The sequence below is a fragment of the Chrysemys picta genome, chromosome 1 (assembly GCF_011386835.1).
Source record: "Chrysemys picta bellii isolate R12L10 chromosome 1, ASM1138683v2, whole genome shotgun sequence".
Taxonomy (NCBI): Eukaryota; Metazoa; Chordata; order Testudines; family Emydidae; genus Chrysemys; species Chrysemys picta.
Window position 1 is genome coordinate 116822639 of NC_088791.1, and position 14781 is coordinate 116837419.

The following is a 14781-nucleotide window of genomic DNA, read 5'->3' on the forward strand; positions in this document are numbered from 1 at the left end:
AGCTGTGGGGAAGGTGAAGTTTGTTGGTTTGTTTTCCTGTGTGCAATTGTTTTTACTTATCCACAAGATACTTCTAAAAACGTTGGGCCAAATTCAGTATTAGTGTAAGCACATAAAAGTCCATTGATTTCATTGAAATTGTACTGCTAATATCAGATGTGATTCTAGCACATTGAAACATACAGGGCCTGATTTTCACTTATACTGAAGTCTTTTTACACCACTCTGGTAATGTAAAGATACTTTACAGTGGGTGTCAATTGAACTGGCTGTAAATTACATAAGTACCCACTTTAAAACCTTAGTATAAATGAGAAACAGGCCGATAATTTTGCACCTTTTGCTAGTCTAACTAATGCTTTGCAATATCAAAGTAATTAAGATTGAAAAGGGACATACCTGTATTTTTAATTATTTCCACATCTTTATTTTACTTGAGCAAAGAAATCCCTCATAACTATAGCGGAAGGTTGTATAACCTCCAGGGCCAAATTCTCCCCTCATGTACATAGTGGCGTAAATCCAAAATAACCCAGTGATGTCACTGGAGCTACCCTGGATTTACCAATGCAAGGGAAATCAGAAAATGGCTCCAGCATTCATTTCATGGGGTCTCTCTAATGTGATGGAAATAATGAGGGTCTGAAGTGGGTGGCTCTCTTGAATTTTCACTTTTCATGTACACACTGCAATCAAGCAGAGCCAAAATGGATAGGGCTCAAAGTCTCCTATCTTCCCCTCTCATTTCCTGAAGATGTCATAGCTGCAGCAGGGTCAGCTTTTTCTGATTTATTTCTTTCCTGCTGCTTCTCTGGCCTGTTGAACTATAACAGAAGCATGGGAGTTCTCTGACTCCAGGCCTACTCTAACACGAGTAGAGAAGATAGGCAGACAGCTGAAAAAACAGATCAGGTTGATTCTTTTTCTACTGGAATTATTGCTGGCTAGAAATCTGACTATGATTAATTTATTTGCCCAAGTATTAAGATAATTTTTGCTTAGGCTCCTGTAGAGATGCCTGGCCAAAGACTACTGTGTTACACCAGTGTAAGTCCAGAATATACACACTAAAGTCAGTAGAATTAGGAGTTCTAGATTTATACCAGCGTACCTCAGAGCAGAAATTTGGTCCTTTCAATTTTAACAGCTGAGCATATTGATGAATTCTGAACAGAGATTTCCCTAATAGAATATTCAACATTTTCATTCAACCGGGTGAACATCAACCATTAAAATTTACAGATTATATTTTTATTAGATAAAAATAAGACCAATGATGGGAGATTTGCCTGAAATTCCTAGTACAGGCATTGTTTTAAGGGACTTAAGCTAAACTTACTGACCTGGGGAGAACATTTCTCTCTGTGAAAGAGTAGTTGAGTGTTCGTGGTCAATTCACTCCTTGGCTTATATTGAAATTGACAACACAGGGGTCAGTTACTGCCACTCATGATGATGTGTCTTTGTAACATGAATACCTGGAAATGTACTGAGGCCACCAAAACCTTTTGAACAACACCAAACACTTCTGATCACTAGCAGTTAAACTTTAATGGAATGCAGGCGCTCAACCATTTACAAAACATATATATGGGTTCATTTAACATGTGCTGTCTCAGGCTCTAATACATCAGTCTGTCCCTGTTCAGCAAAGCACTTAAGCAGATGCTTAAATCCCATTGACATTGACTGCAATTGGACTTAAGCACAAGCCTAAAGTTAAGCATGTGTTTGTGTCTTGCTGAATAGGGATGAACCTAAGCATGTGTTTAAATTATTTAGTGAAATGGAGACTAGATGAGCGTGTCCTGTACTATGCAGATGTACTCCCAGTACTTAAGATCCCAGCCTCCACGCAGTTTGCCGAGCAGTTGCAGTCTCTCAAGCAGTTATGGGCTGGATGCCTATTACAACAAATACTTTGGAGATCTTTTCCTTGGCCTTGGCAGCGTTTTCACATGCCCTATGTGGACTGCCCAATCTGCTCTTTGGTCCTGGGCTGTCAGAGGCCCTTTTTTTTCCTTTTCACTTGTCAACACTAACCTTTCTTGTCTTCCTATTTGTGTTGTTACCATGCTGGGTACATCATTGTTCTCTCTCACACAAACACACACCAAAATTCATGCCTTGAAATCAATAATGAGGCAAATTCATGCCTTGAAATGAATAATGAGGCAGCAGGGATGAACGGTGCCCTTTATGTTTATGCCTGTCATGGGATTTTGCACCATTTGCCATGTGCTCTTAAATGATGCTGCAGGTACTAGTGAAAATGAGAACTTGCAATTATGGTAACCTGAAATAACCCTCTGCTCTTCCCACTCAGTACTCTCCCTGTGTCACCAATATAAATCTTCCCATCTAGTGTTGAAAGAGAAAGCAAGAGGAAGTAGAAAGGACACTCAGTAAAGAATTTTTATTTCCCTTTCAAATGTGTTAACATACGGTATTCTTCCTTCTGCCTCCTCATACCTGTCCTCTCGAGTTTGTGAAGGTAGGATGACTACTTATATTTATCTGCTTTCTTTTCATACTGTTAAATAAGGAATAAATAAACTGCCAAAAATATACTCCTTCAAACGCTGAGTCTCCCTACACCTGCCTGTAGACACTTATGCTGAAAAAGCAAATAAGGGTCCCACAGGGAATAACCCTATTGTTTAATAAAAGTTCAAGATGACACTACTACCTGAAGCAGTGTATGTGTTCACATGTGAGATATCCCCAGAAGATGAAAGTTACCTTGTGCTTGTCAACACTCGGCATTATCTGGAGTACTGGCATTTTCTTGCTAATCATTTCTTCTCCTATTTGAATCAAGGAAAAATGACATTTTTAGAAGCATTTTGGAGATTTTATTTTTCAAACAGCAAAATAAAAAGCAAAAGCAAATGTCAAAATAAATCCAAATTGTTAAATCATATCTGAATGCTGAGCATATGTTCCTTGGGCTTCTGTCTGCTAATCCCAGATGTTAATTGCTCTAGGAGCTACTTTTGTCATTAAGCTCTTCTTTTTTCTGTTTTTGTCTCTTGCTGCATTTTGTCAAACTGAAGCAGGACATGCTGTTGATAAGAGACATCTTATTTCTCTTAGCCCTGTAAAATGCTGGTGACATTTGAATGCTGGAATCTGAAAAGGCTCTTGTGTAGCATCCAGTTTGTTATAGTGTCAATCCTGGTAACACTAATATAAACGTGGCTAGTCTAACCACATTAAAGCATGGACAATCTGACATGCTGCTTTATGAAAAAGCTAATAAAATGCAATTACTGTCCAGCTTTGATTCAGAACTCTTATAAGTGTTCATTTTGAAATTCACATTTTTATTGCACTGCACAATATTTGAGACCAGGGGATTTGGTTTATTGCTTTTCTGGTCTAAAACTGAATTCAGCTACCTTTTACATCTGTTTACTAGAGCACTGTGGGTCAGTTAACACAAATAAAATCTGTAATCCAGCACAAAAGGTGAGGCCTCTTTAAACAATGTGGTGAAAAATGATCGTCTTCTTCCAATTTGCACGTCTGACCTCTGTCTGTCAGGAAGTTAACTCTTTATTAGCCTTGTTACAATGAGAGGGTACAGAGAGCCAACAGAAGACATTTGCACCTCTTAAATTCTATGGTGCCACAGGCCTTACACTGGTCCAGTGCATGGGGTGAATTTCACCCTGCATGCAGGGGACCAATGCGAGACCTTCTGCACCACTTCCTCTCCACAGGAGGGCTATACAGGGGGTGGTGATGAAATTTTTTGCAGCATATTTACCAGCTAGAAACACTAATCTGAGACCACGTTTTGGGCTTGGTGTTGTGAGGCATGCTGATGGGAAGAAGCAAAGATGTAGTGTCCCTGAGTCATCCAGCTAGTACAGGGCAGGATGGCTCATGGGGCCAAGGTGCAACTCCCTCAGGGGTGCTTCTTTCCTGCTGCCCCAAAAAGGGGGAACATGCGCCCTTGTTAGTGCCTGCTGTCAAACCCAGTTTTTACACAGATGGCCAGGGCTGTGATTACACCCCACTCAGGGATGCAAATGTGCATCTGGATTCATAGAGCAACATCCAAGGGAGTACTAGGGCCCTATCCTGCAATGCGGCCCTGCAGTGGGAGGGAAGAGGCTCTCCTTTCCTGCTTATTCCTCTAGCGCATGTGCAAGAGACAAACCAGCCCTTCGGGGCCAGTGTTGGAAAATGGAGCACCTCCCCCACCCATTCACAGCATGTAATATTTCTGTTGGTTTTTTAATTTGATTTCAGAATGAGCATGTCCTCAGCTTTTTCCTCGATGGGTCCAAAACCGACTGGCCGGAAGAATCTGTACTTGTTAGCCTAGGTATGTAAATTATTAATTTTGATCACTTTAAGAAGGAATTGGTGACACTGAATACTGCAATGCAGAGGTGGATCTAACCGAACCCACTGGTAAACGTGTTTTTTGTTTGTAAATGTGAGTATAATAACCAGTAAGTAATTCAGTTCACTTTTTATTTCCCGACTCGTAGAAGTTCATACACATATTTTTTTAATACAATCTGCAGCCCCAATTTGACGTCCCCTTCCCCACCAGTTGTATTATTTCTAGCTATACTTACGTCATAATTAAAGCAAATATATATTTACACTTGAAACAAACTAGGCCAGGAACCTTTTTTCTTAAAACCCCTCTTCAGATAACAATCTTAAGAAGGAGGATTTGAGGTATGACAAAGTATCATGCATGTATTGAGACAGGGGAAGAATAACGTATGCTAGTGATGACCAGTCAATAAGGGTATTTCACAATGAGCGGGGCATGTAAATAACAGAACATGTGGTTCATCTTGCCTAAGTGTGCATTATTACTTATAGAAATAGCACTGCTATATACTTTTCCTCTGTAATTAATAATACTCTGCACATTGTTTCCTTAACATGTCTAAATTCCTAACCACCTTCCTCTTCTGTCCTGAAGCCCCACCAATGAGCTATCTTCCTGGCTTTGTTGTTACCTAATGCTGACTCTTAGCTCATCTTCTGCAGTCAACTTGGGGGGCGGGGGAAATAAAAGCTAATGCTGAAGGCCACAGTTCTACTCTGCTTGCACTTTGGTTTTGACAGTTCAGCCATTTGCTGTATATTCCAAGTGATAAGAAATCTCCAGGATACCCAGCAATCCACATTTCATACCTGAGTGGCTGCTAGTAATACCATATCCCTTCCATGTCCAACGTGCTTGTTCCTCCTCTTTACAGACTGAGGCTCTGCTCCTTGGCTATCCCACTCTAGTGACACACAGCAATTCTAATTCTGGCTTAACCAGCCACTGGAGGATTCCCCTTGTGTAGGGAGATCCTGTGGTGATGTAGAATTGCTATATGGCTCCTACTGCCCCTCTCCCTGCAGCACAAGAGCCATGGCCAAGCCATCTCTAAACCCCATCAATTCCCTTAGGGCCATTGGAAACTGGTAATGTTTGCTCTGATGATACCCACGTGGCCCAGGATTGGGGGGATGCAAAGCACTGACAAGAGAAGAGTTTTGTTGCAAAAATTCAAGCCAGAGCTTTAATACAGCTTGTAGCCTGGGTTCATGGGCTATGTTCTATATCTCTCTATGGCTTCTTTTACTGTAGTATCTGAGTACCTCGCAGTCTTAAATGTGTTTCTCTTCCACACCCCTGAGAGATCAGGAACTACTGTTACCCCCCTTTTACAGATGAGGGACTGAGACACTGATATGTCACATGATGAGTCTGCAGAACAGCAGGGAATTGAACCCAGTGGACCATCCATATAACCATTATGTAGCCAATGGTACACGGGTTAAAAAAGAAAACCTTTCACTCTGTGAACTGGACCAGCATTTATTTTCTGAGTATTTAGTGAGCTCCCTAGCTATCATATCTATAACCCAACCTGTTGGTTAACTCTACATTTTTATGGTGATGTGGGGGCCACATAAGACTAGCCAGAGGGAGGGGGATACGGCAGATGTACAAGTTAAGATCCATAGGCCTTTAATAATCCGAGATAGTGGTGTAGGGAGCCATTTGCCTGCAGGGGAATTTGGCTTTCAAAAGTTTGGGAAATGATGCTTTAAATAAGCAAGGAATCTCCAGTTACCCTAGAAAACAGAGAACATTGTAATTGTTAAAAATGTTGAGAGTAAGACACTCACATAGATTTTGCAGATTGGAGTAGTTAATGCCCTTTCTCTTTGTTCTAATGTCCAAATCCTGAGGTCTTTACTTGGCTATGGAGGGGAATTTCCCCCTGCTGGCACATTATTATTTGTTGTTTGTATCTCAGTAGCGGTCATAGATCAGGGCTCCATTATGCTTGGCACTGTACCAGCACAGAACACAAAGAAGGCCCTAATTGCATAGAGAGTAGCCACCTCCAGAGCACTGTTCCCTCAACTTCCTTTGGAAAGTGGGAAGTGGTGTTTGTGGGTCTAGGAGCCCCCTGTCAGCCCCCTTCAACTCTATAGGAGTCGAAGGGGGCTGGCAGTTCCTGAAAGATGTAATACTAGAGGCTCAACACGATGCTATTCCAATGCAGAGGAAAGCTAAGACGAGCCACGGGAGACCAATGTGGCTACACAAGGAGCTTTTTAGCTATCTAAAACCCAAAGGGGATACATACAGAAAATGGAAGGACGTGCATGTCAGTAAGGATGTATACATGGGAATAGCACAAGTATGTAGGGACAAAGTCAGGAAAGCCAAGGCAAGGAATGAGTTACAACTGGAAAGAAGTGTTAGAGACAACAAGCAGGGGTTCTACAAATATGTCAGGCAAAAATGAAAGATCAGGGATGGCGTGTGCCCACTGCTCAGTGGAGAAGGTGAGCCGGTAACGGAAGATGATAAGAAGGCAGAACTGCTCGCTACCTACTTTGCTTCACTCTCCATACAAAAAATAACGTGACCCCATGACTAGAGAAGTTGTTATAGAAAATAAAGGGAAATAAATGCAGATCAGGACAAGTAAAGAACACAGCAGAGTTCTTCTGACTAATTTGAATGAGTTTAAGTCAGCAGGGCCTGTTGCCATTTACCCTAGGGTTCTGAAGAAATCTCAGAGCCACTGAGATTTGCAAGCTTATGGATGATAGGAGGTACTGGAAGACTGGAGAAGGGCTAATGTAGTGCCCATCTTTAAAGGGGGGGAAAGGAGGAGCCGGGGAACTATAGACCAGTCAGTTTGACCTTGATACCTGGGAAGCTACTAGAGCAATGTATAAAACATTCCATTTGCAAATACCTGGAGGATGAAGGATTGATTACTGACAGCCAGCATGGATTTCCCAAGAACAGATCATGCCAAACCAGTTTGATTTCCTTCTTTGACATGGTAACTAGTTTGGTGAATAGGGGGAATGCAGTGGACATTATATACTTGGACTTTAGCAAGACTTTAGACACAGTTCTACATGACATTCTCATAAGTAAGTTGGAGAAATACAGGCTCGGTAGAACTACCATTAAGTGCATGCATAATTGGTTAAACAACTGGAAATAAAGAGTAGCTATTAATGGAAGGATGATAGATTGGAAGGAGGTCTCAAGTGGGGTTCCACAGGGATCTCTTCTGGGTCTTGTGTTATTTAACATCTTTATTCATGACCTGGATGTAGGAATAAAGAGCATGCTGATCAAATTTGCAGGTGACACAAATCTAGGGAGGATTGCAAATACTTTGGAGGTTAGAATTAAAATTCAAAGGGCTCTTGATAAATTGGAGAAACTGGGCTATAGACAACAAAATGAAATTCAATAAAGACGAATGTAAGGTGCTACACTTAAGGGAGAAAAACCAATCACACAAATACAGAATGGGAGATAACTGGCTTGGCAGCAGCACTGCTGAGAAGGATCTGAGAGTTGTGGTGGATCACAACCTCAACATGAGTCAACAATGCAATGCTGTTGCAAATAAAGCAAATGCAATTTTGAGTTCCATTAAGAGAGGTATAGCACGCAAGTCACAGGAGTTGATAGTACTGCTCTACTCAGTGCTGGTTAAGCCTCAGCTGGAGTACTGTGTCCAATTTTGGTCACCGCTGTATAAAAAGGATATAGAGAAACTGGAAAGGATCCAGAGATGAGTGACTGAAATCATCAGAGAGATGGAATGTAAGCTATATGAGCAAAGGCTGAAGGAACTGGGTATGTTTAGTTTGGAAAAAAGATATGATAGTGGTCTTCAAATACTTGAACGCTGCCATATGAAAGATAGAGAAAAATTGTTCTCTCTTGCCACAGAGGGCAGAACAAAAGGCAATGGGTTCAAACGACAGCATAGCAGATTTAGATTAAATATCAAGAAAAACTTCCTAACTGTAAGAACAGTAGTACAATTGAACAAACTTCCTGTGGAAGTCATGGAATCTCTTTCACTGGAGGTTTCAAAAGGAGGCTGGATAGCTACAACAAATCCTGCATCTTGGCAGGGGGGTAGACTAGATAACCCTGATGGTCGCTGCTAACCCTATGGTTCTGTTATTCTATGGAGAGAGGTACAGTGAAGCCCTGGAATCTTCCTGGCTTGAAGGTGGGCCCTGAGCATATTCTCAAGGAGTAAAGCCCATCCCTTTATTTAGTGGAGTGATGGTGTAGAAGGAGGGAAATTCTGTGAGGAGAATTCTGTGTGGAGACACCTTCCCTCTTCCCTTCCCCCTCCCGGAGATTTTACTATATATGAGATGATTCAGGCCTCCATTTTTACTCTCTCTCTATTCTGGCAAAACTCCACTTGGCTTTAATAAGAGTTTTGCCTGAGTGAGAACTTGGTGATTTGTCCTTCAGCCCTGTCTCTTAGTTAGAATGAATATAAAATAAAAACAATACTCCATAACAAGCAAATTATGAATTTTGATTGACAATATCCTTCACTTACATCACTTTAATTTTCAAAGATTGTAGGTAATTACACTCATTAAAGAGAGCAAAATAAAAATTAAAATGTATGAATTTGTACTGTGCTCCAAGCAATGAAGAGATTAAAACTCAGTGCCAAATTTACTTTGTCATGAATACAGATGCAGTATTCCCACTGGGATGCATTCTGAAATATACTCAATATTGTACACATCCTGGTACCCTTAGCCCACTATGGGGGGAACAGATATCAAAAATGATTTTGCCTAAAGTGTTTCATGATGACCAAAAAAAAAGTGTTATTTTGTGCAAAAATATCCATCAAAACAATTTTGATATTCAGTGATGTTGTTTATTTTTCTTTTACTGAATTACATCTGTTGAAAGTATTAAAATTCCAGACCATTCAGCTATACACTCTGAAGAAATGAAATGGTTGCTGTCATTTCTAATGGTTCACATATAAGCCAAGGTCTGTGTTGGCACAATTAGGCACAGCACCAGTGATGTCAGTAAAGTTGTGCCCATTTATACCAGCAGAGAAATAGGACCTGTCTCCTTTTAAAACAAGAGCCAGGCTCATTGAATGGGGAGATGTGCATTGCACCTTCCTGTGCAGACTTTACTCCCAGTGCTTAATGTGGGACTCAGCCCTAGATAGACCAGACTGTTGTACTATTCTTTGTGATACATGACAACTCTCTCTGCGGCACGTGCTCATATGTGCTTCTTGTTGTGTTCCTAGTATTTCATCTTTTGCAGGCCATCAGTATTTCTTGATGTCTTATGAGGCCAAAGATAGGAAAGAGGGTGTTAGGAGCAAATCTTTCAACAGTCAAGGACAGGAGGATTATAATTCTCTACCAAACTGTCAGTAGAGTAGTTGGTCATTTTTGCAGTATTCTACCCCAGTCCACTCAAACTGAACTGGTTCCATCAGCCTTTGATGGTAGATCGTTAAAACAGGTCTTGAGAGGAAAGGTGTGAGATAAAGCAAAGGATGTAGAAGATAGGATAAGACTTACCTACCTTCCCGGTGTGCTGAGAAGCTTGTTTAGTTAGTGTTTGCACAGCACTTTGCTTTTATGCATTGAAGGATTGCAAAGTATTCTTCCAGGGTAGTTTCCCTCAAGGAGATTTGATCAATTTCTCTGTATCCAATGCCTTACTTTCTTTATTTCTCATACAGCACGACAAGTACAGTGCATGGTTTGTTTAAAAATGATGATTCCAGAAACATTGAAGAGAACATAAACTAGGGCTGTAATTTGCTTTAAAGAATGGCCATCCAAATAAATAAGGGGAACACAAACACTGCAAATCATTCCACCTGAAGTTGCAATTAATTTCCAAATAAATTAGCATGTTAGTTTTTAATAATCAAAAATAAATAAAACCCACAGCTGACTCAAGCCTTACCCTGGAGTCCCAGGGAAGGAGCATCCACAAGTTATATTAAAAGAACTTGTGAACTCTATTCAGCCCTAGGGCTACGCTTTGGGCACTCATAAGAGCTTTTCCATTGACTTCAGTGAGCATAGGATCAATCCTTAGAAGTCAAATTATGATTTGATTGAAGTCCATGGGAGTTTTGACTGTATCTTCCATTAGACAAATGTTTGGCCCTTGTTTATAAGAGAGAACAGACAGAGCACACCACCTTCTAACAATGCATAGCCCAAGCATGTGGGTCCACCAGCTGCTCCATATCCATATTGGGCATCAGAGCAGGTGTGCACCATTATAGTTTAGGTCGAAATTCTGGTCTCATAAAAGAAAATGGCAAAACGCCCATCGACTTCAATGGGACCACAATTTGGCACTGAATGCAGGAGTGTCTAAACTGTGACCTGATGGCCAAAAACAGCTGATGGCATCTGGCTGCTATTGCTGATTGTAGCTGATGGAAGTTGAAGGTGGTTAATGCCTCAGAGGAGCTCCCTCAGTGCCTTGCAGAATCAAACTCCTTGTGTTCAGATTTTTCCCTTTTTCTTCCTTGTGTTCAGTTCATTTTATCTTTGTTGTTAAAGCTGTTTCATATACACATTGGAAAAAGGCAAAAAAACAATAGCCATGCTCATATCTATGGTGTCTGTTTCAGACCTCAGATTTTCATGTGATTAATATATGTATTTCCCCTGAGGTATTGCACTGTCCTCAACCTAGTTAAACAATTAATACATGTATTTCTTGCATATAAAAATGTCAATTGCAAATGAAGAATTCCTCCATTAGATGGAAAGTTTCACTTTCTAAAACATTAATAGAACAGATACAAAAGGGGTGGGGCAAGACATGATTTTCAACTGAATTCTAACACTGTAATTTACACTCCGAGATCTGATGTGCTTTCTAAACTTCGATCCAAAGCAGTGCAGACCAACACATGTTCATTTTTATCATCTGAGTCAGATGCCATCAGAAGAAGTTTAATTTTCTTTTTTGGTGGTTTGGGCTCTGTAGTTTCCACATCAGAGTGTTGCTCTTTTAAGACTTCTGAAAGCATGCTCCATACCTCGCCCCTCTCAGATTTTGGAAGGCACTTCAGATTCTTAAATCTTGGGTTGAGTGCTGTAGCTATCTTTAGAAATTTCACATTGGTACCTTCTTTGCATTTTGTCAAATTTGCAGTGAAAGTGTTCTTAAAACAAACAACATGTGCTGGGTCATCATCCAAGACTGCTATAACATGAAATATATGGCAGAATGCAGGTAAAACAGAACAGGAGACATTCAATGTTCCCCCAAGGAGTTCAGTGACAAATTTAATTAACGCCTCCTTTTTTAACAAGTGTTATCAGCATGGGAACATGTCCTCTGGAAAAATGGCCAAAGCATGAAGAGGCATATGAATCTTTAGTACATCTGGCAATAACTTGCGACGACGCCAGCTACAACAGTGCCATGCAAATGCCTGTTCTCACTTTCAGGTGACATTGTAATTAAGAAGTGGGCAGCATTATCTCCTGTAAATGTAAACAGACTTGTTTCTCTTAGCGATTGACTGAACAAGAAGTAGGACTGATTGGACTTGTAGGCACTAAAGTTTTACATTGTTTTATTTTTGAATGCAGGATTTTTTGTAGGGATAGGGGATAGTTATGAAGTTCATATTTTGATCTGAACTTTCCCAAGTTTTGGGAGTATTTGGATAATGATGTAAGCAGAACAGAACCTCGCTCATACTTGCATAGCTGTACTGGCATGATGGGATTAACATCTGCTGCAGTGGGGGAGAGGATAAAATGGTGTCCACCCCTCCCCCAGCACCCCTCCAGAATTGTCCAGCAGAGACCCTGCCACAGTCTGGGTGCACTGAGATCTAGGTGATCCCCCAGGCCATGTGGGGATGGGGGTGTGAAATCTGCAGAGAGGAGCCAGCCACAGATTGGTAGCAATAGATGAAGCCAAAGCAAGGATTGCTACCCTGGGGGGTAGGGGGAGTGCATATAGTGGAGCCCAACCGGGGTCATCCCTCCTGTCAACATCTTCTTAGTCCGGTGGCACAAGGACCCAGATGGTGCCTCCACTCCCACCCCATGGCATGATGGAGAGCTGTAGAGAGTAGCCAACCAGAGACTCCAGCCAGTAGGAACAGGAGCAGCCAAACAGTACAAAGTGCTCTGATTTTCTCTGCCCTCTGCTGATTGGCTGTTTGCTCCACCCCTCCCTTCCTCACCCTTCCTCAGGTTCTTCATCTCAGCTTCACTCCACACCTGCCCCACCTTACCCTCTTCTCCTCTGCCCTGTCCCACTCACCCTCCTTGCCCTCCCTTTTCTTTTCATTTAGCTGATCCCTCCCCAAGTATCACCCCATCCCCCAAAATGGTGGACCGAACATGACAGTTGCTGCCATCCCATTGTTCACTCTGCTTGTGTGTCCTACCCCTTCCCCACTCTGTGTCTATCTTGTCTTATTAGACAATATTGTTTCATTGTCTCCTTATGCTCCCCCATCTACCTGTATCCAGCTGTTGGCTCCTGGCTTATACTTAGATTGCAAGCTTTTGGGGCAGGGACTGTCTTTTTCTTGTGTGTTTGTACAGCACCTAGCACAGTGGGATCCTGGTCCATGCCTGGAGCTCCTAGGCACTACAATAAAACAAATAAATAATAACAGGTGCAAACTCTCACTTTTCTGTTAGTCTAATAAATGGATATAATGGGCCAAATTCAGTCCTAGTGTCAGTAAAATGAAACCCTACTTCAATGATTCTCAAAGCCGGTCCGCCGCTTGTCCGCTGCGGTTTGCCACTCCAGGCCAATGGGGGCTGCAGGAAGGGCGACCAGCACATCCCTCGGCCCGCGCCACTTCCCGCAGCCCCCATTGGCCTGGAGCGGCGAACCACGGCCAGTGGGAGCCGCGATCGGCCAAACCTGCGGACGCGGCAGGTAAACAAACTGGCCCAGCCCGACAGGGGCTTTCCCTGAACAAGCGGTGGACCGGCTTTGAGAACCACTGCCCTACTTGTTTCAGTAAAGTTAGAGTAGTTTACATAGAGATTGAGGGTATTTTTTTACAGCAGGATAAATAACAAGGGTTAGCTAGTTCTCTGCAAAAATCCTAGTGGAGACAAGAGACTCATTTTTACTTCAAGCAACGTGAGGTCAACCACAGGTGGGAGGTAAAATGTTTGACCTTAACCTAACTACATCACGGTAAAACTACCCGTGCCTCTCCACTAGGATTCTACAGCTAGACAGCTAGCCTGCATTCGTTATCCCACGATTTAATTAAAAAAGAAAAAACTTTTTTGGTGAAGACATTTGGCTTAATGCCTCTAAAAGTACTAATAAGAAATACTGAGTCAGTGTTGAGATTATAAACCTGACTGGGCTTGCATTCAAGGTGATGGAATTTTTGCCACTGGTTTCAGTGTGAACAAAGTCAGACTGTAACTGCATATTAATAGGAATCTGTGCAAAGTATCAGGACCATGGGATCAGGCCTGCAATCAGGGGTGAAAGTAAGCCGGTACGGGCTGGTAGGGTGTACCGGTAAAAAGTGGCCGCCGATACTGGCCCATATTCAGCTGACGTTAAAGTGCTGCTGTGGCTGCGCTTTAAGGACCCTGCTTAAAGCGCTGCCGTGGTAGCGCTTTAACATCATCGCCCCAGGCCACTGCCGGGGGTGGAAAAAGGGGCAGCTTCCCCGGGGCCACAATTTAAAAGGGCCTGGGGCTCCGGCCGCCACTACCACAGCAGTAGCCAGACCCCCGGGCCCTTTAAATCACCGCTGGAGCCCCGGGCAGCGCATGCCAGGCAATGCGGATGGGCTGGCTGGGGGATGCTGACCCCCCCAGGCCCGCCCCTTCCGCCCAAGGCCCCGGCCCCCATACCAGTAAGTATTGAATGTTACTTTCACCCCTGCCTGCAATTGGCAAAAGTACAGTAATCTTTTCCTTTTCTTTATACCTAGTATCTTTAGCTCTCATAAATCTACAGTTGTTTTGGAACCTTTCTGCAAACTCTTGTGTCTATAAATGTGAGCCAAATTCTGCACTGATTTACATGCCTTGCCTCCTATACAAGTAGGAGCTTCTCCCCCTCCCCCCCCCCCCCCCCCACTGCAAACTGGAAGAAATTGAAACCCCATGTAAGATTTTTTTTAAAAATAGATAGGAAAAATCACAAACAGCAGCTCAATTATATTCATTTTTCTACAAAATACCCTTAGGGTATGGACAATTAAGTCATAACATTCAAGCTGAAATTCAGACTGATGACAAATGGAAAATTTAAAATCTCTCTTAATGGCCTCTCTAATATTTATAACAAGCTCATCTCTAATGTTTTCTAATTCCAGACCTTCCTTAAGCAGGCAATATTTTGTTATACGTGTTATTTAAAATAGTATTTCAATGTTTTAGCTATACATTTCCATTAATATTTTCACTAACAGGAAATTCACTCTTTCA

General features: G+C 42.1%; 1 protein-coding gene across 2 annotated transcripts in view; it reads left to right on the forward strand.

Moving 5' to 3' along the window:
* Window positions 1-14781, forward strand: part of PIK3C2G (phosphatidylinositol-4-phosphate 3-kinase catalytic subunit type 2 gamma) — a 305535-nt gene that overhangs the window by 249665 nt on the left and 41089 nt on the right. For both annotated transcript variants that reach the window (XM_065567969.1, XM_065567972.1), the window contains exon 30: window positions 4261-4336. In XM_065567969.1, the coding sequence (XP_065424041.1) occupies window positions 4261-4336 (76 nt within the window). The remainder of the gene's footprint in view (window positions 1-4260; window positions 4337-14781) is intronic.